Source organism: Odontomachus brunneus, unplaced genomic scaffold (genome assembly GCF_010583005.1).
Source record: "Odontomachus brunneus isolate Ranch 3 - 2012 unplaced genomic scaffold, Obru_v1 Obru_scaffold_005, whole genome shotgun sequence".
NCBI classification, from domain to species: domain Eukaryota; kingdom Metazoa; phylum Arthropoda; class Insecta; order Hymenoptera; family Formicidae; genus Odontomachus; species Odontomachus brunneus.
This window is the reverse complement of record NW_022639455.1, coordinates 804156-830932: the sequence shown is the minus strand read 5'-3', so window position 1 is coordinate 830932 and position 26777 is coordinate 804156. Positions and strand designations below refer to the sequence as shown.

Genomic DNA, 26777 nt, shown 5'->3' with positions numbered 1-26777 from the left:
CGACGCGCGGAAAATTGACTGCACGAGGGTGCGTGCGTGTACCGGACGTCTGAAAATTCGAGACGTGGCCCGCAGATAGAACACATCGAGCTGAACGAAAGAGCGCTGTACTAATATGATTAATGTCGCGAGCTTTGCCGTCTCTCGTCCGCGAGAGAGGAACAGCGTCGAGGGAGACATCGTTCGTGGCGTGTTTATTCGGCGCGATCTAACGGCACGGGTGTATTAATTAACTGTTGACCGTTTAATAGGAATTCGATTCGATAGTCGCGCGCTAATAATGCAGGTGAAACTGGACGCGTTTTCGCGTGTCCTCGTATAAATTCAGCCACGCCGGCCCGAAGCGGTTCCATTCGATTCGCTCGCTCGCACGGGCAGTTTTCCCGCTGTAATCGGTTGATTACACGAATCATTTGCGCAACTTTGCTCGACGCTGGTGTCGCGTCCCACTCTCGAAGCTCATTAAAACGCGAGGACACGTTCTTTTTCCCCACCTCGCTTCGATGCTGCCGGCTATTCTCGCCGTAGCGGCTGCTCCCTCTTCCTCTTTTCCGTTTTCTCTAAAATTTGTATTTACATTTTATCTCGTGCAAGGGTCGGCGCGCCCGTTAAAATAATTAGTGATACTCTCTTGAGCACAGACATGCACCTGCACATGGACATTTTAATTGCGTCTACTCGCGCTAATATCTCAGTCCTCGCAGGTCGTGCAAATCCGCCATTGTTCTTGACAAGCGTTAAGTCTCAACTCTGGTTAATTCGGCCAACTGCCACGGTGAACTCAGTTTTCCTGAGCGTTGAGTAAACGACGTTATAATTCTCGCGAATCAGCGGCTCAGAAAACAACGTCGATCTTTTTTTCGCCACTCTTTCCATCGCGATAAATAAACGCAGTTTGTTGTCCGCCTCCGCTGATTCTTTGGAAAATTTCCGTACTGCCGACCGGCTTAATGCAACGCAGCGTGATTGTAAAAGCGGGCGAGGTTGTAAATCTATTTTAGATTCACAGACCCAGAAATGTCTCGACACAATCGGCTGTCCGAGAAGTAACAAGGTAATTGTTGATCGTTAAAAGTCAAAAGAGAAAGAAAGAGGAAATCCAAGGATAAGATATTTAGAAAACGCTGCTATTTTCTTGGCTACTCGTGCTATTGCTCGCGTTTAATTCAATTAACAAATTTTTACTTCGCAATGAACGAATTTTATTAACAGCTTTAAACAATGATAGAGCAATGGAAGCAAAAAATAAAGAGTCAGCCTTTTGGCTGAGTTGGGATTAGTTATACTGAGGAAAAGATATGTAAAAAGTAGTAAATATTTATTTGATTGATATTAATAACGTATTTACGCACGCACACGTAAATCTCAATTCTTTACTTGAATAAAATAATCATTTGCTTTTGTGAAAAGCTAAGGTTTTCTTGAGGTTTAAGGAAAATATGTATTTTCTTATTCGAAGAATAAGATATTTTGTACTGGTACAAGCAAAAATATTATTATTAGTACCGACTGAATAAAAAGTTAATTATTTTCATATTTGCATATTTCAATATGTAATCAATATGCATCAGTTCTTACATATTTCTCTCTCTTTCTCTTTCGGTGCATTGACATTTAGTAGCGAGTTACTTTTCTTTGCGCACGATCTCCCCTACTAACTACGCGACATTTGTACCGCAATAACCGTCAAATATTTCGCGCATTCGCCCCCGTTTTGTCACGCGTATCAGCGGGAGGGATCCGTTTCGACGTGGCAGCAGGGAAGATAGCGAGTCGCTACGCCGTTCCGTCTCGTTTCCTCTTCCGTTATCTCGTTAGAGAACCCGCGGTCCCCATCAGGACGAAAAGGGTGGGTGAGGGCGAAGGATACGACGCGCTCGATGAGGCGCACATTCACCGTCGGCAATTCGCGGCCATTGGAGCTGTGCGACTTTAAGCTGCGCACACACTTTCGGGACCGAAAGTGAAACTCTTCGCCGCTTTTGCACCGCCACGTCGCGGCGACAGTGCTAGCAATTGCAGCGGGGAATGCATCTCGCGGAAGGTCACCCGAGAGTTCGCCAACCGGCTTCGCGTTTCTTTCCTCCGTCCTTTTTTCCTCTCTCTTTTTCTCTCTCCCTTTTTTTCTTTCTTTCTTTCTCTTTCTCTCTTCGCTCCATTTCGCCGCCACGTTGGCGACGAAACGTATTAAGAGCGAAGCGTATTAAGGGGGAATGAAGGTTGTAAAGCCCCGGGCAGCTTTTTGCCGCGACAATCACACTCGGGCCGGAAGTTTCGTGCTCAGCCCTCGGGCCGTTGAGTGCGCGAGTATGGAACTTGGTCTCTCTCGCAATGGCGCCCGTCAACCCTTCCCAACGGAATGTCCTCCAGTGCCTCCTATGGAAACTTCCGTATCGGCGAGTGAGGAAGACACATCTTTCCGAGCTTTCGACGAGAATCGTTTAATTTCGAAGACGTTTCGCGCGCGCACTCGGAACTTGCGAAGGGAGTGGAGTTTCGCGAGCCTCTCGGCTTGTGACTCGCGGCTGTCAGCTCTCCGTGGAAGCGAAATCTTGAATTTTGGAAATGTCGGGAACTATTCCTCACGAAATCTCATTGTCCCATCAAAGACCGAGACAGTTCTCTCAGCCAGTTGACTTTGATTTAATTTGTTCTTGTTAAAGAACATGCTTAATGTCTCGATGCTTGCTCGCGTGTGATTTGCTTGAAACTGCAATCATACGGGGGCCAACGTACGAGGTCAACGACAAGCTCAACAAGCTTGAAACGTGGCTTGGCGAGACGTTATTTCGACCAGAGAGAGGTCATTGAAATTTCGTGACGCCTGCCGCTGTATCACCGTGAGACATCACATCGGGAGACGCGGAGAGTCCCGCCGAAAACGATCATTTATCGTGCCAACTTCGTTATCTGCCTCTATCTTTTCTTATCTACGAGAAATAAATGAAAGCAACTCTCAGTCCGCGCAATTCATAACGGCGCGGTAATGATTGCCCGTCACGAAAAGCCCGCGCCGTTTTCTGATCACGTTATCGCCTAGCAGCGATGATTGTCCGACATGAAAAGCGCAGACTGATTACCGCTCGTGATCTAACGACGTTCCGGTGACTGTACCTTTCTGCTTGAAAATCCATGTCGTCATTCGCTGCTTTGAAAAGCTCGCGCATGCATCTGCCCCCTCTCGACAATCAGTGATCGTTCGATCTATTTGATCTCGAGTATGAAACAGATATTTCCGTAAATCTTGCATGTCTGTGAAAAATTACCTCGTCAACTTGGTCGACGTCAGTCCGTTCCCGAGTGTTACGTTTGACAAGCGCTGGGACCACCCCTCCGGCTGTAATCCCTTCGGAAGTTCGGAGTTGTCGAGGTTACGCGGACGCACGTGGTTTTAATCGATTAATAAGTGCACCCTGGCTCGCGCACCTGTGTCGCGCCAATTAAAGAGGCAATAAGAAATTTCCGGGACGCACGAGAACGGTTGTTACTTCCCTTCGTCGTCGTCGGAGCGCGTTCGTGAAATTTCACGCGCCGCCGATCGAAGCAATCGAGTGATTTAGCGCCGAGTGTTACTCACGCGGGAATGAGGTGGAATCTTGTTGGACCGTCCAACGTGATATTACCGGTGATCTGCCCGGCGACGTTAACATTTCCAAAATACCCTCGTGCGGAACGCAAAAGAGAGATCAGATACGCAGACGTGACAACTCCTCCCTGATCTCATCGCCTCCTCATCGCCAGTCCTCTCCCTCGTCATACGAATCTCGCGGTCGAGCAAGTCTCTCCTCCACGTAGCCGCGCGAAAACGCACGCGTCGAATCCCATCAGATTTCCAAGCCGCCGCGCATTTTCCCGCATACATCCACTTATGATGATTCTGCGGATGTATGTGGGCTACCATCGTCATCGTCTCGTCGGTACCGGGCCCGCGGCTATTCCACGTCATGGGATCTCGGTCTGTTAAGCATGTTGACAACGTGTAGCAGCGCGCGTTCTCGTCGTTGGATGCTGTGGCCTGCGGACCGCGCGTACTGATCAATATGGAGGGGAGCTTGGTTGAAGAGAGCGGGTAGGGGTTAGTTTCAGGGGATGCTTCGAGGGGGTTTGCGTCGGTGGCTGCCACGGCGGCGGCGGCGGCGGCGGCGGCGGCGGCGGCGGCGGCGGTCCACGGGGTGGTGGTGGCGGTGGTGGCGATGGCGATGGTGGTGGTCGTCCCGGCGACGACGTCGACTACGTCGAAGGTCTATTTGTGTTGGTGATGGTGGAGGCGGTGGAGGCGGCGGCGGCGGCGGCGGCGGCGACGGCGGTGGTGGCAGAATGCGAGAACCGCGAAAGGGGAAACGAGCTCTCTCGCGGCCTTACCGCGCGCAGCTTTGGCCGGAGGGAGAGCGAAACCGTCGCACCGGTGGCGGCTCAGTACGTACCGCGACGTGGACGCGTCCGTACCGCGCACTCTCCGGCCCTGACTCCTCTAACTGGGTCAACCCCTCGAACGGGATCCTCTGTGCATTAGCCCCACGAGGGGGAGAGAGAGACAGAGTGTGTGTGTATATGTGTGTGTGTGTGTGTGTGTGTGTGTGTGTGTGTGTGTGTGTGTGTGTGTGTGTGTGTGTGTGTGTGTGTGTGTGTGTGTGTGTGTGTGTGTGTGTGAGCGCGAGAGGGTGCAAGAGAGTGAGGAGACCTCGGCGCGATCGTAGTAGCAGCGCGTCCGCGGTCAAAGAGCACTGCCAAAGAGGTGTCCTCGTTTTTCTCTCTCTCTTTCTCTCTCTCTTCGTGTTCGCCGTCGACGAGAGGAAGGAAAGAAAGGAGAAAGTATAAGAGAAGAAAGAAAGAAAGGATAAGGGGCAAACGTCGGGCCGCGCCGTACGTCCGGTGGTGCTCCGAAGTACGTAAAGCCGAGTGTTCTCTTTCTCGCGCGCTCTCGAATCGCGGGGTTAATTCTCCAGGAACCACGTCGACCCGCGCGAATACCAGCCAACGGATCCGGACGGTGTTCGTGCGTCCTGGCGCGTTCTGGCGTACGCGTCTAAGCGGATAATGTTGAGTGACGAGTCGTCCGTAGTGATACGTTAAGATATATTGATGATAAGATTCGTCGATAATCGGCTAGGTGCGCGGTGAAAGGCTCTCGAATCAGGGGTGGTCCCGAACATAGTGCACGGATTAAGCTAATTAGTATGAGTCACGGGGCGATAATCCTTCAGAGATGAGTCCTTATCGACAGGTGCTCTCTCGACAGCTCGTTTCTCGCGAGAGAGCTCATTTCAAGTGGCAGTTTCTGAGATAACGGAAGCCTCTTCGCGCGTACGCTCGTCGTCGCGGCGTGGGATTACGTAGGGCGCGTAGGTGGATCACGAGGAGTGATCTATTTTCCACTTGCGAAATAGCGTTTCCTCTTTCTCTCTCCCCCCTCTCTCCTCTCTCTTTATCTCTGTCTCTTTGTCTGTCTTCCTCTATCTCGCTCGGTATTCGAATAGTTTCCTCTTCGTCGTGTCACCTCTATAACAACTCGAGCATTCGTCGCGATTGCCGGCGCTCTGACAACTGTTGTTGCAAAGAGCCGTCGACGAAATTCCAAGTGACGTGTCTGCGAGACGAGCCCGTCGCGAGTGTTTGCGCTGCAATTTTGCACCCTGACGTCTGTCGCGTTCGACGCTCGGCGCTACGCTCGTCCTCGCAACCAGGTCAAGTGTGCCCGCACCACCACTACCACCGCCGCCGCCGTTGACCTTCACGCTGCGGGATTCGGGATCTTTTCGCCAGCGTCGTCGCTCACTGCATCAACCATGCTCGCGCATTTCCGTCTAGCCTCGTCGTTCAGCTTTTGCGAGCTGAACGTCGTTCCCGCAATAATTGATCGCCGCGTTCATTAAGGACAATGTCCCAACCCCGACGTCGACTCAGTGCTCCCCGCTGCGATCCAAACATCCTGAGTTTCTGTGACTCGTATTAGCGTTCGTTGCTCGAAACTTGTCCCACGTGAGACTCTCAGATTTGAATATACAATTAAATCTGAGTTTCTTTATTTAGGTTATGCTGTGTATGTGACATTATATTGTTATTGTGCGCGGTTCAGCTGAAAAACTCATATCTAATCGTAAATTAAAATCCGAGTATCTCACCCGAGGCAAGCTTCAAGTAGCGACTCTCATCAATGCGAACCCGTCACGCCCGTAGCCATCTCGCGAAATCGTGGTTACGTGGGAAGCAAATTGTGCTCGACGAGAATCGACGTGCGTGAGATAATACGGTAATTCGGACGCCGCGAGCTCGCCAAAGGCAATTTTTAACGCACGAGAGCAACGCGATCGTTAATGTATTCTGCGGCCTCGGTGGGACGTGTCCCCCTCGTCATGACATTGGAATATAAATTACATTCCCCTGGTCGTGTCCGCTATTACGTGGCCGATATCTTGGCGAGCCGGGCTTCAGGCTGACATTAAAGCGTCGACACGGCTCGTCCGGTGACACACTTTTTCGCCGTCGGGCCTGCTCCTTCTCAGCCGAAACGACGACGTCGAGTGATGTATTATCGACATTAGATACGTCATTAATGCGTCACTTGACGTCATCCTGCTGCTAAGATCGGCGTGGTTTGTTCGTTCTCCCACGTCTGGCCTGCTTCTCTCGTGGACGCTGTTGAAGTTGTCACGCGAAATCAATATACGCGTTTTTCGTCGCAACATGGCATGTCGGACGCCCGTCATGAATAGCATTTTCCAAGTCGTAAGCGCAACGTATCCTTGAAAAATTCACGTCGCCTCGACGTCGTGCCTCCACCGTCATTTCTTCTTCTTCTTCTTCTTCTTCTTCTTTTTCTCCATCCCGGGAAGTCATGGATGCTTCGTTTCTTACGTTTTAATCCTCTGAAAAATGCACTTGGCAGCAAGCCGCCGCAAAGTCCACGCTTATTCCATCCCATGCGATCTCGAAGCAGATCCATCCAGTCCCGAGAGCGACATCGCCACCCGGAGGATCTGACGGATGTTCCAAACGCACCCTGTATGTTTCCCTTACCGCCGCGACTCCCTTATGCATCCGGCTAGGGAATCCGAGACATTTCCGTGGTCGTTTCCAGAGTAATCTCTGGAGATATACCGCGGGTATAACAAGATACGTGCCCGCTGCAGCCTCTTGGATTGCCCGCCGCGAGTGTGAATCTGTCGAATCGTCTGAAGCAACGGATTCTCGTTGAAAGACGTGCGATAATCCACCCGTGAATTCCTTCGAACGAGAATGTACATGAGCGAGAGAAGTCACAGCGGAACGTAATCGCCGCGATGTAAGCGTGAACGCGGATCGTTAAGAACCGGGCAATCGTTAATGACTCGTCGAAAACAGCCGGCTGCCAAAACGGATGCTAACGGCGCGATAAAATTTGAATACTCGTTAAACGTTTCTCGCGATTTGGCACGCTCACCCGCGCGACATACTCAACGGGGATGATTCTCACGCACGACACCCCATTCACTTCGCGGCGCGAACATAAAGGCGGGCTATTGACGGAAGCGGCGAGCTGTAATCGACGGGGATATATTAAACGTTTTACGCTTAACTCCTCGAGTGATATCCCCGGAAAAGTTTCATAGCAAAACGTCAAGTTTTTTTACTTATTTACTTAAACTATTATATTTTTGTTATATTTTATTTTATTATATTTTTTGTTATGTTTTATTTTATTATATTTTTTGTAACTCATAGCAAAGACAAATTAAATACATCCTGCATCTTACTTTTCAGAATTCTTCAAGGAAAATAGCAGTAAAGAGAAGAAGAGTCTACTTTCCTGAGAAAGAAATATTTCAAAATTTATTTTGTAGGATATATAGTTTCCCTACGAAAATGATCTTTATTTCACAGAAATAATCAATAAAGTCACCATATAAATGCATTGAGAAAAAAGAATTGAAAATTTATTTATGGCATGTAAAGTTTACTTCTGTGAAGTAAAGTTTCTTTCTCTGTGAATGTATATCTCACAAATAAATTTTCAAGTATTTCTTTCTCAGTGTAGATTTCTTTTCCCTTTATTTCTGTTTTCTTGGAAAAACTTCAAAGAATAAAATATACAGGATATATCTATAATTTGTATCTGTACTTTACACTGTGAGTAAATCCTTGAAAATTTATTCGTGGCATGTAAAATTTATTTCTATCCGTAAAATCTATATCTCACGAATAAATTTTTAAGCATTTGTTTCTCGGTGTATGCTCACGCAAGAAAGAATCCGGGAATCGCACGGTCATTTGAAATCTAAACTGCTAAATTCGCGAAATAAAAAAAAATCACTTGCACAATGAATAATGCGTGAGGAACGGAGGCGCGCCGTTTAATAATCGAGAGCGCGACTACAATTTTCTATTTTTAGTCGCGAGGACGAATGTCGCGCAATTAGAACGCGCTGCGGAATCATCCGTTTCAATTTTAATTCCCACCCCTGACCTGTCCTCCGTCGCACTCGATCGACGTCGGGTGTCTGTTAAATTGTCTGTTACCGCGTGTGGTTCGCGTGTCGCGGCCACACTGAAAAAAAAGATTACGACAATTTGGTAATAATTGTCCAGCCTGTGTTACAGGTACTAAAATTTAGTACCTGTAATACAGGCTGGATAATAATTGCCAAATCGTCGTAATCTTTTTTTTCAGTGCACTCACGCACGCACGTACGCGCGATCAATTGACGCGTATCCATCGATCGGGTCAATCCGCATCACGGATGCGTAAAGAATAGCGCACGTTGGCCTCTCCCATCGAACTTGGGATTTCTTTCACGGGCGGCTCAGAGTCCACTTGTCTGCCATCGATCAAAGCGCGATCTCGCCAATTCCACGGCGAGAGAGTCCCTCTTTGAACTTGGGACTCCTTCGAGGACACTCGGCTGCTCGTGTGGCTGAAAACAATCGCGATCCTCTCGCCTGCCTTTGAAGATGATGTATCGCCCGTGGCCCTGCACGCGACAGACACGTCGAGCGTTTTCGCACACGCGGCCGTCGCGATGAATGGCCGAGCGTGATGAAACGACTAATGAACGGAGTGATCACGAGGAGCCCCGCGTACGCGCAAATAATCGTTTATTTATTCGATTAACCAACACCGTCGTCGCGTTCAGAGCGAACGTACCCGAGGCGGTATTTTTATGGATATTTTCGACCTCGGTATTTTATTTGCGTGCGTGGGGGGATAAATCGGATATAAATTCGCGATCGATGAGCACGAGGATCCGCGTCACGGAACGGGACGGCTCGAGCATCGTTCCGAACTCCGCGTTTAATAAGTTCGCTCGTGGACGTGGTTCACGGTTGTTATTGAAATCGATGGTTATTAAGGGCGGTCGGTTTAATACATCCTCTATTACTTTCCACGTAGCAACTGTACGTCGCGCACCGGGGGTGGCACGAGGAGGAGAGGGAGGAGGAGAGTCGAGGGCGCTGCGAGGGGGAGTCGGGGAAGGACGAGGTCGAATGGTGAGAGCGTGACCGGAATAAAGCAGAGCGCTAGGACGACGGAGGAGAGTAGACAGGAGGAATTAAAAAGGTGTGCGTGCACACGCGCGCGCGTCTCAAGGACGACCCCCGATATCCCGTTAATAGATAGTAGAGGATAATGCACGGTGATAAAGGATAAAGGATAAACTCCGCAGACTATCCCGGGATAATACTCCTATTTCCGAAGGATCGACCGTTCTTTCATGGACCCACGTCCATCGCTCCACTGTAGAACATCCTGGCGGAATGACGTCGCGGGATAATTGAGAGACTCGCTCTCTCTCTCCCTCCCTCCCTACCTCCCTCTCTCCAGAGAGGGTTCCAGTGAGAGTTTACCCCGCGTCCGCGCGAGAGTTCGTGCGCTCGGGTGAACGAGGATAATTCTGTGAGGATAATCGATCCGCCGCCGCCGTCGATCCTCGAACGGCTCCTCGACGTGCCGCGCCGACCTCGACCTCGCGAGTTTCAGTGACATGCCGTTCGGTATTAAAGGGCGCAGTGTGACATCGCCGAAGGACGCTGCCGCGAGACGCCCTGGGACAACGCGAATCGTCGGTGGTGAGTACCTCCCCGCACCGAAGTGCACACACTCCGCGTATGGATCTAGGACGCGGTAATATTATTTGTGTCAAGGGAGGGTCGCGCTGAGAGGTTATCGCGAAGGGAATATTTCCCGCGGAGACAGTATCGTACTGCGCTGCCGCTGCCGCTGCGCTACCACGTCGCGCTGAATATATTTATTCGAGAGACCGACACGTTATACGAGCGCGCATAAATTTTTACTTTTCTTTTCGCCTTTCCGCAAGGAGACATTGTATCCGCTGGAATCCACGAGAGCCGCTCCCTTGAACGAGGCTGTGTGGCCGCGATGCGCATCTGAAATGTGCACAGGCGGATTCGGGCCGGTCCTTACGGAGGCTTAAGGCCTCCACCAGGGTGCAATTAAATAAAAGATGCAAACAGGACGTCAATTTCTCTGTCTCTCTTTCTCTTTTTTATCGTTTAGCATTTCTACTTTTCGTGCTTCATATTTCGCACGTGTATCTCTTTGTGTGTGTTAATCTTTACTTTTTTAATTCTCTTCCATTTCCCGATTTCCATAAAGAAATTTTACACGACCACTCTTGCGGATCCATTTGATCGGCGCGATTATTGATTGCTGACCAGATCAACGGATTTATCCCATCGCGAAAAACTTAATTTCCTGCATTCAATCATATTGTGAGAAAGAATTACTTGAAAACTTTGCTGGATATAAAGTTTATTTCTGTGAATTAAACTTTATTTCTGTAAATAAATTTTATATCAGACGAAAAAATATTTCAAGAAAGAGAGAAAAGAGGGGAAGAGAAAGAGAGAGAGAAGAGAGAGAAAGTATTCTTTTCTCAGTGCACAGTTTTCAGGACGTACAATCTGGATTTATCAAACTCGGATCATTTTATTGAAAATTAATATTTTTCGGCACATTTTCTCCCAGAGATATAAAACACTCTCAGTTATAAAAAATACTGAAAGAAAAGATATCTGAAAAATAAAAAAAATATTTGTACAGTGGGTTAGTAACACATATTTACTAAATTATCTCGCTAAGCAGAATAAAAAATTTTTTTTCATGAAAAGCAACAGTTTAATATGTTTCCTCATTTGAGATAAATTTATCTTCTCTCTATGAAAATATGTATATTACTACAAACAAGTGAATATATTATTATCTGTCAAATAAATATTTCATGTTTCTCTTAGACATTTCTTCTTTCAGTGTAGTAGCGCAATAACATCGAAATCTGCAAACAGGTTTGCGCTGTTTTGTAATTTTCCCTTTGCGAAAGTTGGTGAGCGACCAAATGAATCCGTTCGAGTCTCACGGACGCGACATTGTACGCGGATCGTTTCGCAATTTTATTTTTTAACGGAGCGCGCTGCCAAATGCAGAAAGAGAGCTCGTGATTCGTCTATGATAATGCGTCAGTTGCACTCATAAATCCGCGGGCGGGGAAATGCCGCGCGACCTTTCAGCGAGCACGATTGCTCGACGGAAAATCTCGAGAATTTGTGCGACGTTTTGCGAACGTTCGCGCTACCGTGTATCGCCGATTCACCCGCACGATAAGTATCACGGATGCAAGGCAACCGGAAATTCCCGCAATCTGCGATCCCACGTCGCGTCGATCCTTTTACTCTCTCTCTCTCTCTCACTCTTTCCCTCTTTCTCTCTTTCTCTCTTCCTCTCCCCCGCCCTCCTCTTCCGAATGGATTCTCCTCTCGTCGTTGTTGCTTCACCATTCTTCCGCATGCATTTTCCAGTTCTCTTCCATCAAACCTTTCCCTATCACGCTCGTTCATTCCTTCCGCTCTCCCGTTGCGCGCTTCTGCCGTCATTGTTATCGAAGAATATAGCGACCGACGGTGCTGGCCGATAAATTCGATGTTAAAAAATTCACTTTTATATATATATATACATACAGGGTATCTCAAAACAACCTTCGAAGCTCTCAAGTCCTAAACTGTTTTGTGATATTTACAATAATTAACAAGATATTAATTAAAAAATATTTGTGAATGATCACACGAGATATGATAGATGACGTCTATAGTGGTGACGTCTGTTATCGTGTGCTTGCACATTAAATCAAACTATTGGTTTACTCAAGTCTTACATTGACTACAATTAAATTAAAAAAGAAATCGTCGATTTTTCGTGATTTTTTTCTCTGCACAAGAGACTCGCGAGTCGTAGCGACTTCAAGAAGACGACGACATAGAAACGTATCAAATGCGAAAAGATTCCAATAGAACAAAGAGTCCTATCATTTTTCTAATAACTTTGTAGATTTTTAGTTATTAATTAGATGACGTTAATATATTATCGCGAGCGACCATCCGCCAATCTTTTTTAATTATTATTCAATCCGTACTATGCCTTCACGAGTGCTTCGAAGGTTGATCTGGGACGCCCTGTACATATATCTTACTCTCCACGACGGCGTGCATCGAGTCTGATGAACATCGTAGCCAAAAAGATCGGTCGAGGGGGAAACATGGGTTGGGAATGATTTGAAAAATAGACTTCCTCGAAACGAAATTATTTTGCAGAAAGGCTGTGAAACATAAATTTCTTTTCGCTATTCTTATCTTATTATCTCGTAAACGTTTTACGTTATTACGTATATTCTTGCAGAAATAAATATACATGTTCATTGATAATCACAAGTTTGCAAAATAAGGATGTTGTTTCAGTAAACACTCGTGTGTACTCTTAACATTATTTCTTTGCACGTTATCTATTTTCGCGAAGGAACCCCGGTAGTACGTTATGTATCAAAATCGTGTCATATGTTTGCCCATTCGTTTTACCGTCGGCTTACTTTTTATTCACTTTTATTACTTGTCCTGTACTTTTGTTGCTTTTGTTGCTTCTCTTTTCCTTTTTCTCTTCTTCTTCTTCTTCCTTTACTTCCACCTTGTACTGTTATCTAAAAATATTCATGGGAGCAAGAAAAGAAGAGAGGAGGAGTTATTGTATGCCGTGAAATACTTTTCTGGGATCAGCCACGTTGATCCTTTTACTGCTGGTTCGATAAGTCTCGAACTTTGGCACTTTCGTCGTAAGATTTCTTCTCCGTCGTTTCCAGGAATCTTTTCGCATTTGATACGTTTCTATGTCGTCGTCTTCTTGAAGTCGCTACGACTCGCGAGTCTCTTGTGCAGAGAAAAAAATCACGAAAAATCGACAATTTCTTTTTTAATTTATTTGTAGTCAGTGTAAGACTTGAGTAAACCAAACTAATTAAAAACACCGAATTATGTCCACGTATTTTATTATAACATTTCAGAGATATCCAGGTATTTTCCAAGGAAGAACGCAGTATTCCATTAATAATCAGCAACGTTGGCTCTTCTGCTTGAAAGCAATAAAGTTCATTCTTTCTTCAATTTAATAAAGAAATAAATTTCCAGACGATTTTTCTAGCAAGATGGAAAGATCGTCGTCCAAATTTGTCGCGAGTGCCCGCCGTTATAATTAACACGTTCGCGTCCAGCTTTCTCATTTTCTTCATTCATTGTCTCCCCTTTTATCTTGTTATCTTAGTCAGCGCGACGGCGACTGAAAAGAGAAAAGCCATTGTACCATTCCCGAGGAGAAAATAATTGCACCTGGATCGACGACACTAATTCTTTCACCTGCGATCAGATAAACGTCGAGCTCTCCTCGGAGCTTCTTGTTGTAAAGCGGAATGGAAAACTCCCGTTTGTTGAGTTTTATCTTTTTTCATCTGCGCAAAGGAACTTCACCGCGCGAAGAATATCTTCGACGAGAGTAATATAGTTACAAATCTCTGTGCTTGTCTGAAAATATTCGTCGAGTTTCCTCCGCTTAAACATCTGCGAAAGTAAAACAAAGAATGCCAAAAGCATCGTTGCGCGTATCCCCGAGGATCAGCGCCGTCGATCCTCTTTTATTTCTATCGGGATAAATCGCGAGGATGCGCCGCGTAGATTCGCCGCGCAAATTTTCACGCAATCTTTCATCTGCAAATCTCCCAAAAGAAGGAGTTGTCGTTGGAATTTTCATTTATTCATTTTTCTCTTAAAGTCGCGTTGCAACAAGAACCACGGTCACGTGATAAACGCGTTTGCCCCGATTTCCTCAAATCACAGTTAAGACATCATCCGCCATTTCTAGAGAGCGAGTAAGTGAAAGAGAAGCTGCAGCGTGCTTCTTTTCAGTCACTTCAGTCTTAGAGCTTCTCTCTCATTCTTACTAGAATTTCTTTTTCACTCCCACTCACGTTAGCCCTAAAAATGCGGGACTGTTAGGACACCATCCGCCATTTGTAAGGAGGAAGTGAGCGAGTGAGTGAAAGAGAAGCTGCGGTATGTTTTACTTCAAACTTACAAGTAAATCTACCCAAAAGATACGCTCCGATTTCTTTCTAATTTGGTACCAACGAAAAATATTTAGGTCATATTTCTTCATTTTGACCCACTTTGAATTTTACGGGCAATTTATAGCCTTTTAATGTTCTCACTTCTATCATCAACAAATACTAAAGTGCATAAGAAATAAAATTGAATATAAGATATAGTTAAATAATTTTAACAAAGTCGGTATAGCTGAGACACGAACCATTTTAAATTTCTTTAGCCGAGATTCCAACCGAAATATTTCAAATCTGTGCTAAATTAGTCAAAAATGATTCAAATCTCGGTCAAATTATTTGTATAAATAATCGAGAAATTATTTGTATAAATAATTTTTCTTCAATTTTTTACTTTTTACATGTTTTGTTTAGACATTTTATTATTTATACAAATAATTTTACATATTTGACTTCATATTTATAATCAGCAAACCAAAAACGCCTATATCTTGTATTCAACTTTATTTCTTATGCATTTTTGTTGATGATAAGAATGAGAACATCGAAAAGCTATAAACTGCCCGTGAAACTCAAAGTGAGCCAAAATGAAAAAAATATGACCTAAATATTTTTTGTACTTCTACATTTGTGTCAAATTAGAAAGAAATCGGAGTGTAACTTTTGGTTTATTTATTTTAGATTTACTTGTTAAAGCTTCTCTCTCTCTTTCTCTCAATCCCGTCATCCCTTAAAATGGCGGCCAGGATGCAGGCCAAACAGGAATCATCACGTTTTATCCTATCTGTGACTAGAGGAACTTGTTCCGATTTTTCGTCTCTCCCTTTTTGCCCGACACAGGCTATCTAAAAATATCGTACCTCCACAGTACATATAGGACGCGCTACGCGAGAGATGGAGTCCTCGCCGGACGTTTCTTTTCGTCTGTGTCCGCTAAATCTTAAACTTTGACGTTTTTACTACGTAACTCCTTTGCCACCGCGTGCGCATAAATCCTTTCGACTTGCCTGATTCACGGAGGCTCGACCGGGAGACCTGTGTTTCGCGCTGGCGCGCGGCATCACGGCTCGCTAGGCATATTGAAGCACCCTATTTCGTTTGTCTATCGTGGACGAAGCACCGCGTCGAGATTGTGCTTACGTCACGGATGAGGTGCCGCGATTTTCCTTCCTCGTTTTTTCCCCATCCCGACACATCGAGACGTGTTTTCGTCGAGCGCGTGCAGTCTTGTCGTTTGACGGAAACCACTACTCGACAACTTCGCGCGCGCACCAGGCCCGCGTTCGATAAATCACGAACGCTCGAGCGATAATCCATAAATCTCGCCTCGGTAAACTCTCCCGTCCGTCGACTTTTCGATGTCTTGACCGCAGCGTCGACGTCTCTGTCTTGCTCATTCTTTTTTCTCTTCTTTTTCCCTTTTCCCCTTTCTCCCTCCCCCCTCTCTCTCTCTCTCACACACACACATTTTCGTCCGGGATTCGTTTCGCTTCGGCTCCGCTGGGTCTCACGGGTGAAAATATTTTTACGGGGCAGAAGTTTTCGAGCGCGCACCACAGCGTCGTCGACGTCGTCGTCGTCGTCGTTTCGCTCTTGTAACTATCAGTCCGATAAATCTCCAACTTCGGGAGCGAGAGGCCGCCATGTTCCATAAATTTGCCAGGCCGTTCCTCGCGAACTCTCGTTCCGTCGATGGACTTTTCCGCGTCTTGACCGGCTCTCCATCGGAGCGTCTTGTCCATTGCGCGATAACGCCAGTCCGTGCCGAGATTCACAAACGCGTCTTCCACCTTTCCCCGCGATCTCTTATACACGTATGTATGTTTCTCCCGACTAGGGTAACCAACCGTCCCATATTTTGCGGGATTACACCCCGAATTTCGGCTCTCTATATAAACATCTCGAAAGAATCTTAGGCGGGATGACATTTGTCTCGATTTATTTTTCATTACATAATATAAATTATATGAAATTTTATCATTACGTATTATTTGTATGATGAGAGAAAAAGTACATTTCATGTTGGTTTTTTATTACAATACTTTTATGCTCCATTGACGATTGATCTTTTATTTTACTTCAAGAAATTTGTCAGTCTAGTTTTAGATTAATGGTTTGCATTCAAGCAACAAACAGGACGCTATGAACCAAAAAAGAGCGTGTACACGCGTTAATATTACAAGGTATTTTGCAGCCTGATGTACCAATGACAAAGTCCCGATTTTTTTAAGTTGCTATCTCGAAATTAACTGATTAAGGATTGATTACCCCCTTCCCCGCACCTCCAACGCTCGACGTCTTCTTTTTTCCCCGCTTCGCTCGTACTTGGTGTTTTCTCACGTCGAGGAAAGGCTCGCTCTTCCTGTTATCGGGTCGCACTTGCACGACACACCGTAGTCGAATATTGCTTATCGCTCGCCTCCTATCTCTCGGTTTTTTCGCAGCTCCACTTCGGAATCCGGCTTACGCTCGCAGTTTTCGCCGGCGAGTATACACCAGCGCGACAAAATTTCTTCGGCACGCGCGTAAATACGCCGCGACAGCAGGAACGCGCTGTTCGGCCGCTGCGCGACGACCGAACTTCCCATCTCTGCGATTCTTGTAACAAGCCGTTCCCCCGACGACAACGACGACGACGACGACGATGTAGAACCTGCCGACGTTGGCAGCGTAAATTCGGGAAAAGTTCGCGCGTTTCGCTTTACGTATGTGGCCCGTTACGTGCGCTGCATGCGTGGCAAATAGTCCGGCGAGAGCCGCCTGTCGGATCTGTATGCGATGCGCTTTGGGTCATCGGTAACATATGCGACGCGCGATAAACATATACACATCCGCGCAAACGAACGTTCGCCAGATTTACGACGACATTGTCGCAATGATATAGACGTTAGCGGTGATGTAGAACGGGTCTTAAACAGACCCGGGAATCATTGGACCCTTCCATTCGAATAGTCGAGACTGAACTTTTAATCGATAATATAATTAGTAGTAGGAGCTAGTCGCTGAATGTCAGCACGAATAATTTTCAAACATATAAACAGAGAATTTATTTATAGAAAATTATAGTTTTTTCTTATATAAATTCCTTTCAATTTTATTATATGTTTTTTGTAGAGCAGGAATAAATTGTCAGTAGTATTCGTCTCTTGTTAGAAACAGCATATTTCTTAACAGCACATTTCAGTTCCTGAAATGTAACTAGTGCGTGTGAGATAGTTAATTATTGTAGAATGTCAATCCTCGGTTACAAAACTTTATAGTAATTTTTGCATGCAAATTTGCTATAAAGTTTACTGTAAAAATTTATTTTGTGCGCTTCAATGATACAAACGATTACTTATTGCCGTTCTCGCCATGTTGAGTCTTAAACAAGCTCATTTCAGAATTATTCAATCTTCGACTATTCCAATATTCCACCAGTATTTGATTTTTATTCTTAAATTAAGTCGACAATGTAGCAATTATAGATAACATGACGCGTAATAAATAGGTAGGTTCAAATATATGGCTCGCTCATTCGTGCTCATTATATGTCCACTTGTTAACTTATAAGCGAAAAATATTCCTTTCTAAAATTGTGTCTAAAATACACGAGAACTGTATTAAAATTTCCGCGAAATTTCGTATGGCTCAGATTCGAACAGTACACACGGGAAGGACAACTTCGTGAGTGTAACTGAATTTTCTGGAAACCAGATAAAAAACTCGGTTGTAGGAACAAAAATTCCTGTAGGAGGTTTCTACTCCGGCAATTGCTCTCAGTTACCTCAACCTAGTTTTAACGCAGCTGAATGTTCAGACGAATGTTTTCGGTGACAGTAACAGAGATATTATTTTTCGTCAGCGAATTTTTCCTCTGGTTCCCACTCAGTTACACGAACTGAGATGCTTATTTCGTGCAAGGGGATTCGAATAGCTTGCATAGCTCTATCTTCAAGACAATAATGTAGAACTGATATTTCGACGGGAGTATAGCCAACTCTGGAGAGATCGAATCGAAATCGCGAATTGCTACTGATTTTCTCCTGAGGATCTTCTCCTCAGAGGTCTTTACTTTCTCGCGTGTTCGTGGAGAGCCGCGCTAAATAAAGTTACTCGGACGGTATTAGGCCTCATCTCCGTTTACCTTTCGGAAGCCGGAAGGAAGGCCGAAGGAATTCGAGGACAGTAGCCTAATTTACGAGACGGCTTTACGTCCCGGCGGGAAACTCGAAAATGACTCGACGTAATCCTCGTAAATTTCGCGAAGCACCGTCGAAAAAGGAAAACAAAGGGAGAATCTCGATGGGGTTTCTCTCTTCTGCCTACTTATCAGCCGCAGACGCTGCCGACTCCCGCGGGGATGATTTTTCTCTCTCTGGACAAAAGAGTAAAATTTTTACGAGCCCCGCGGCCATTGGGCGTCGGGAAAATCGAATAAACCCTCTGACTGGAGCTCGTGATTAGATGGAATCGAATCCTAGGCTGCCTTTCGTCGCCCGTAACAGCTCTAGAATTGCGGGAAACAGATTCGGGATTTTGGTATCTACGTAATAACAGTAATACTGCCCATCAAACGATCAAGCAGTTTTCTTTTAATTTCGATTGCGTAGAGTAAATAAAAAATAAAAGGGGGAAAAATAAACATCTGTTTTTATTTTCGAATTCCGATTAAGATATACAGGGTGTTGAAAAATAACATTGTACAAATTTATCTATGTATTCCTCAGACAATTCTAAGAACAAAAGTTCATATAAACATATATCCGAAACGGGATAGTTTTTTAGATAGAGGGATTTGAAAATTGCAATTTTTTTTTATAACGATAATAACTTGAAAATTAATGACAATAATTAAATAAAATTTGACACATGTCTGTGCTTAAATAAATCCTTCTGAAAATGCCAAAAAAGTTTTTGAACAAAAACTAGAAATAAGGATAATAAAAAAAGCGTGAGGTAGTTTTAACCCTATCTTTGTGAAAAGAAACAAAATTCTGTTTGAATACCAGATTTTAAAAATTCAATGTTTTTAAGACAATTTATTATTATTATTATTTATATATTATATTATTACAAAAAAATTGCAATTTTCAAAGCCCTCTATTTCAAAAACTGCCGTTTCAGACACGTTTATATAAACTTTTGTTCTTAAAATTGTCTGAGAAACACGTAGATAAATTTGTGCCACGTTGTTTTTCAACATGAATTTAGATGCACTGAGAGAAAAAAGAGAGAAAAAGACACTTAAGTATTTATTTATATAAAGTTTATTTATACACACACACACACACACACACACACAGAGAGAGACAAATTTTATTTCGCAGAAACAACTTTATATCCTATAAATAAATATTTAAGTGTTTTTCTCTCAGTGTATTGTTGAAAATAACTTTTAGCGATTGGTCTGTTCATTTTTTACATAAACAGTCTTTGCAAGAGGCTGAATATATTATCGAAATAATAATGCCGACCTTTGATCTTTGATTGCTGGCTGCACCGACAACACAGTTTGTCAAGTAAACCTCGTGAAACATTGATTGCTCCGTTAAAGTGACTGCACACAGAGCTGAAAGCTCTACGGGGTGATCTTTTCGATTCGGTTGTAATTTCCGCTTTTTCGTGTGTATACGCGAACAGTAATGAAGCTCTGTGGTTTCCTACATGTATTTCATTGTATTATATACGCGGGTAGGTATATACGTCCGCGCACCGACCGCGGGTCAAACGTCACAAAGTACGCTATTTCTGGAGCAGTGCTTATCGTACTTCGCTCTAACCCCGATTTCCACGCTGCGATACGATACGCACACATCACGCGAGACCGCGCTCTCGCAATTTCACCTTACGTATATCAATGCGATCTCGAGCTGACACCTCGGGAGTTTATAATTCCAGTAACGCGCGCGCAGCCCCTCGATATCAAAATGATGAGAACGATACATGCCTGAGGAACGCGGGAATTTTCGAGAACAGCCAAAATCCTGCGAAATAGAATTACACTCCCTATAAATTCCTTGGAGTAAGATTTCACTAGAAAATTCATTCAAACTGAAATTGTGCCACTCGAAATCGCAAGAGTTAACGTTTAACTTGAACTTGGAGTAAATTCTAATGAACTTTAATAACCAATTAACTTTTATAATAAACTCTTATGATAAAATAATTCTTATAACAATATAACTGTTTTAATGATTTCTAGTAACGTACAGTCGGAGACTAAAGTATTGTCCGTAATTTTTTAAGTGAATTTGTGGATTCATTCTTGTTGTCCAACGAAAGTATTCTCCCTTTGGAAAACGAATTCTCTCATTGGACAAAATGGGGAGTTTACAAACTTACTCCAAAAATTACGGATGGATAAATTTTAGTCTCCGACTATACTTGGGATACTTGTCGCAACGACAACACGTCGCTATTTTTTATTATTAATTTAAGAAACGAGAGAGAATTTTTCTCTGCATTAATTTACAGTGATGAATAACGCGTAGCTAGTAATATAGCTGATCGATCTATCGAACATGGATATATCGATCTATCGAATGATGCGACCCTCTCGCGGTATAGAGGGCGTCGTTGGAGCGTAGAAGCGCGCCACCGTTTTATGTCTTGGCGCGCGCGTTACGTGAGAAGTTGCGCGTGCATCGTCGATTTTACGTCAAGCAGTTTATCGACCGACATCGGTCTGTGCGTCTTTTGCCCGTCGGAAGTGAGTCTTCTGCGCGGAAGCAAGTGTCGAAGATGTCGAAAAAACAATGTGCGATCGTCGGGACATATCGTAAGGACGTTATTAGTAAGTAGTCTCCTCGCTTTTTCGTAGATGCAACCAATGGCTGCGTTCAGCAGAGAAAACTGTTTTGCAACTGTTATAAAATTCGTGAATCTGATTGGTACATGCTCTTGGATTCAACCAAAATTAAGAGCATGCTCTTGGATTCAAGCAAAAGAGCATACTCTAATCAGATTCACGAATTTTACAACAGTTGCAAAGCAGCTTTCGCTGAATGCAGCTAATGCTTGTCGCGACGTGTCGAGCCTCTTACACTTGCCGTTACCGTCGAGTCACTCGCAAGCTGTGATAAAATTGTCAGACTTATCCGACAGTCCGTCAGATACCAGAGAGAGAGAGAGAGAGAGAGAGAGAGAGAGAGAGAGAGAGAGATTCGGTGATAATCAGAAGGATAGATAGATAATATGACGACCCAGAGCACAACTCTAGATAACCTCGTGAAATTCCTCATCGACTTTGTCGCTTCATTTACTCGTGATTCGAGCAGCATCGTGACGCGAGGCGGCGCTGTACCGCGGCGACGTGTGCGAACGAGTTCTCCTCGGCGCGTTCGTCCTCTTTATGATCCACGTTGTCGTTTGCAGGAAGTGCCGTATGTGCGTGAAGCTCGTTGGTTCGCGCCGCGTCCGCTTGTCTGCCTTTCATGTCCCAAATAAAACTACCGGCAGCCACCCAAAATCACCCAACGGATACATCGACAGCGGTGCTCGTGTAACGAAGCTGCGTCGGACTAGAACGGGCATCGAGGGAAAGTGCGATCACTCGGCATGAAGGGTGAGTCCATTTTCCCAATTCGCCGGGCCCAATTTGTCGGGCCAATTTGTCGTTTGTTATTCATGAGACGTAATTCAGGTGATCTCCGACAGTTCGCAATCGCCCGTCGTGGCCCCAAGCCAGCAACAAGCGTCGCGAAATCGTCCCGTCTGTCTTGACATTTGTCGAACTGTTCGCCGAATTTCACGACGGTCCCGGACATTCGAACGGACGGTCGGTGGATTCCGTCCGTGAAAAATGACATTTTTGACCGGGAACGATTTAGTAGGCCTCCGAGGCCGACATTTTGTTTTTGTCGCTGTTGTCCGGTAACAGATGGTGCACGCAGTTGAGCAGCGAGACAAGCAATCAAAAGCACACTCGAGCACTTTGTCGATGTAACCGCGTAGCTCCCAGGAGTCATGCGTGAGCGCGAAACGGACGCGCGTCGCGGAATGATCGCGCGCCGTCGATGCGAACGCAGCCCGCTTGCTTGTTTTATGGACGTTCCATTTGATGAATTACATCGCGTGACGATCCATTTTTCGTGCAAATAAATTTCGCGGTGCGCGATTTAATAACACGCGCGATGATAAAAATCTTTGTCCGCGCGCGGTGTCGCGTCGCGACTCGAAAAATCCGTCACACGCCTCTCTGTCGCGTGTTTGTTGACTCTGTGCGTCCGCGTCGGAAAGGGGCAGCAGATCGAGAACGTACGCGAGATTTTAATCGTGTAAAGCTTATCGTGTGTATCGGACGATTTTGCCTGAAATTTTCTCCGTTTCTCTCGACTCGTCGTCGTCGTGCCAAACGGTTGCAGTGTATCCGTTATGACGGGACAAAATTCCGCGCGACGACGCACAGTAATGAAAGGGTAGTATCGATTACGAAGCGGACATTCGCGCGCATCACTTAATTATCGGAATTATGTTTGGAGCGTGCTACCGAAATATCAATCCAAATGCGGGAGAAGCGTCACCTGTTCACGGTTTATACCGTACAGATCCTTGAATCAGAGACTGGCCATAAGAATGCTTCTGTCAAAGTCGTGCCAGAGAGAGAAGGTGAAATATTCCTTATCTCACTACTCAACCTAGCCTTGCTCTGACGTGCTCATGTATACGCATGACGTTGTCATGCTGTGAAATTTGTTACTACAAGTATCAGTATTGTAAAATTGGGACGTTTTCACAGAAATAAATGAGTACTCATCAGTGAAATAATCCTTTTACTGATTCAATTAGAAACATTTTTACTGATTCACTTTAAAAGAGTACACTACCGGAATTTATCAGAAAAATGGTTAAATATGCCGTGCACCATTCTGTAATAATTTATTAACGGGAGGCTATACGGTAAAGGTATTTCCAAGAGATCCTGAACGCTGGCTCCTATGACCACAGGAATTATCCACGTAGAAAAAAGCATTAAATAGATTTTTTACATATTACTTTGGTGTTTTATATGACAAAAAAATATTCAATTTTCTTGAAACGTTTATCGCTTATATTTGTCTTGTTAAAATACATGAACTATTAAATTGAACTATTACACACAACAAATATTATATTGAAACAAAGCTCTCGTAAGATTATTGTGGTTTGAATATGAACGGGAGTTGGCAGAACATGGTGGACCAACCGAAACGCGTTGCACCTCGAGACCAGTCTCTGATTCAAAGGCTTAGCTCGCACTTGTCCTGCGGTGGCTTAGGCGTTTCCCGCGCTCGGAAGTATGTATCAAAGTCCCGGCAACTCGCGCAGGAAGTATATATCAAAGCGAGTTCATGAAAATTTCCGGAATTTCGCGTCGCCTCCTTGCGAAAAGCGCGGCCAAGCCTTTGCCTGGCGGCGGGCATTACGCGGCCATAGAGTAACAGCTGTTTTACATAACCCAATTAGCCGACGACGTGTGCGCATGCACACACACACACACACACACACACGCACACGTTGCGGAATTAAAATCAACATCACGCCGACACGACGCCGTTGAAAATCGCCGCTGATGCGTCGATCTTTAACCTCGCGCTCGACGTTTTTCGCGTTATGACGCGCGATCACCCTTGCTTGATTTTCAAACAGATTAAAAATCTGGCCGGTCGCCGTCTGCGATATTATCCGGCAATTTGTAGAGATCGTCCGCCAGGGCTCGCTAATTAAGAAGCGAGCTACGACTTGTCATTCATTATTCATAAACCGTGAGCCGTCCAAGCGGCGCGGTAGGCTTTATTAAAACGTCAGTTCGCGAGAGCAATTTGCTAACGCGACGCTAATTAGCAGCCGACGGCTGTGTTGTATGCCCCGTGGGCGGAAGAGTCAACAGGCGAGCGGATCGGGAATTTTACCTGTAATAAAACATGTCTACGTGATAGGTCGAGGTGAGCGCGTCACACGCGTTCACGGATATCATTCGCTCTAGCGTGCTGAGAAAATGAATAATTTTACCTCGGACATGCCACGTGAAATTAGATTGTTTGCGCACGCCTTCGTCGAGCGGGAAATGTTAGAGTTACGGTCGCATGTATGCGAATTCGACTGTTTTGCTGTTTCCAACAATTAAATTTCCTCCACGTAGGACAGTAACCTCTGTTACATTTCGAGATTCTTCACTGAATTCTTCAAACTCAGTGGTGTGTTCGCGCGATTAATGTAGCGGTAAAATTTTGGCTAGGGACACACTGAGAGAAATCCCTCGGGTATCGGAACAAAAACTTACTGCTTGATAATCGTTAGGGAAATAGATCGAACGGTCAACTTGCTCTACTCAAACTAAGTTAGTCATGTCTCCATTACAGAAGCATTAGAACAGCAAATTGAAAGCAACAAATCATTTGTACCCACTCCACAGGGTCATTTGCTATCCCATGTCAACGAGCCATTTGTCGCGGATGTTGGCGTCTTGTTAAATTAGCAAAACCTTTTCTCTCGTTGCACGGCTGGTGTCGGCAAACAACAGCGGCGGACATGCGTTCGCGCAATCACGTACATGCGACGTGTCGTCGGAATAATCGAATATGAAGTAATTGGCACGATCGCAGTCGCGTCCCGGAAGCGTATTAATCGAATCTTGCCCCTGCCCGTTATAATTAAGATCCTCCGCGTTCTCATCGGCCCCACGTGGCGTATTCGCAAAATTCGGGACCAGTTTGGAATTAGCTGACGAGTCGGTGGCTCCTTACAAAATCTGCCTGCTGAATCTTTGAGACACTTAAACAATAATGTCGCTTTCTCGATGTACATACGATGGCGAACTTTTCTTAAGGAAGCATTAAAATATTTAAAAGTTCGATTACTTTTATATTCTATCTGTATTCAGTATTTATTTGCTTACCTCGCACACTGTATTTGCGAATGAACATATTATGGTTACTAATTAATGGCTGGATTTAGGAATAAATGTAGATTGAATATTTGGAGATAGTCGAAAATCGAATAATTCTGAAAAAAGCTTTTTTAAAACTTAATATGGAGAAAACGACAAATAACCATATCTATCATTGACGTGCAAGGAGAGAATTTTTATAGTAAATACTTTTATAGTAGAAATTATCATATAGAATTTTATAAACGAGGAATAGATTGACATTCAGTAGACTATCCTTTTGTTTTTTATGTGCTATTAAAATATTTGCTGTTTCTGAAATGTACTACGTTTAAAGTTTTGAAATTTACTATTTCTTTAGCATAGTAAGTCTTTTACTGATCTTTTACTGATTTTACAATGTATTCCTCTATTACTAGAAACCTAGTAGAACTGGAAAGAATTTATATAAAGCAAGAACTGCAATATTCTCTCCGTGTGCAACAACTTGCGCCAAGTACAATTTCGAGATTCTTCTCATTAATCCTTAAAACTTGAAATTTGTATAATTAACCCAAGAACTTTAAACATCAAAAAGTTACGTAAATCCTAAACATGGATAAATTTCACACACACACACGCACATACATCGTGTTTTTATTTTCTCGTAACGTCCCTAAAAATACTAAAAATGCAAACTTTGATATTTTTTTAATCGGTATAGAAAGCATCGAGTAATATAAATCTATAAACGTTTTTCAACGAAGTTGAGAGAAGTTATAATGAAAAAATAAAACGCATATTTTTGAGAACAGTTTGAAAAGTCAATTTGATAAAACAAATTTTACCTGTGGTTTTAAGGTTCATACAAACCTAAAATTTCTACTCGATTACAAAAGCGGGAATTTCGCGAATTTTTCGCGAATGATAAAGCGAACGTGGTACTTTGAAAATAAACGCGAGCGAACGAGTACAAAACATATCGGAAACTAATTACCCTTCGAATCGAAAGCAAGGCAGTTTGGCAGTCGAGTCGATTAGATTCCTACGAAATTGCATCGCCATGTATCGCGATTAGCTTTCAGCTATCTCAACCGGGCGCAGGCTGAGCCGCCGATGCGAAGTGCAAATGCGACTGATCCCACGATTAACTGTCACCCTTATGCGACGCGGTTATTTGTGTGCGTAAGTGTATGCGCGTCCGCGACACAGACGGCATATTGCGCGATCGCAAATCCGATAGTGAATTATCCCGGCGATAGCGGGACTCGCTACGGCTCGCGCGCGTATCGCTCATAAATCGCCTCGTCTGCTCTCGCTGTCGCGATAGGAATGCGCCCGTAAAGCCAAATTAACGTCGCGCGGATTCTTTTCGGTAGATTCTGATCGCGCGCAATGTAACGTGCGTAACGTGTCCCACGCACAGGTGTATCGTCGTAAAACACGCCCAAAATCCGCTTTCGTTCATGAGTGCCGATCCGTCGCACAATCGTTTCTCGGCGCGAGCTTCATTCGTGAGAGATTTCGCGATCGGCGCTGTCGTAAGCGCCAATTGAAGCGCCCACGAGCAACGAGCTTGATTC

At 44.7% G+C, this 26777-nt stretch overlaps 1 protein-coding gene across 1 annotated transcript in view; it reads left to right on the top strand.

Moving 5' to 3' along the window:
- Positions 1–4634: 4634 nt before the first annotated feature.
- LOC116849938 overlaps positions 4635–26777 on the top strand; it is a 246731-nt gene continuing 224588 nt past the window's right edge. The window contains exons 1-2 of the mRNA XM_032827629.1: positions 4635–10044; positions 21723–21912. Of these exons, the coding sequence (XP_032683520.1) occupies positions 21906–21912 (7 nt within the window). The 5' untranslated portion in view covers positions 4635–10044; positions 21723–21905. The remainder of the gene's footprint in view (positions 10045–21722; positions 21913–26777) is intronic.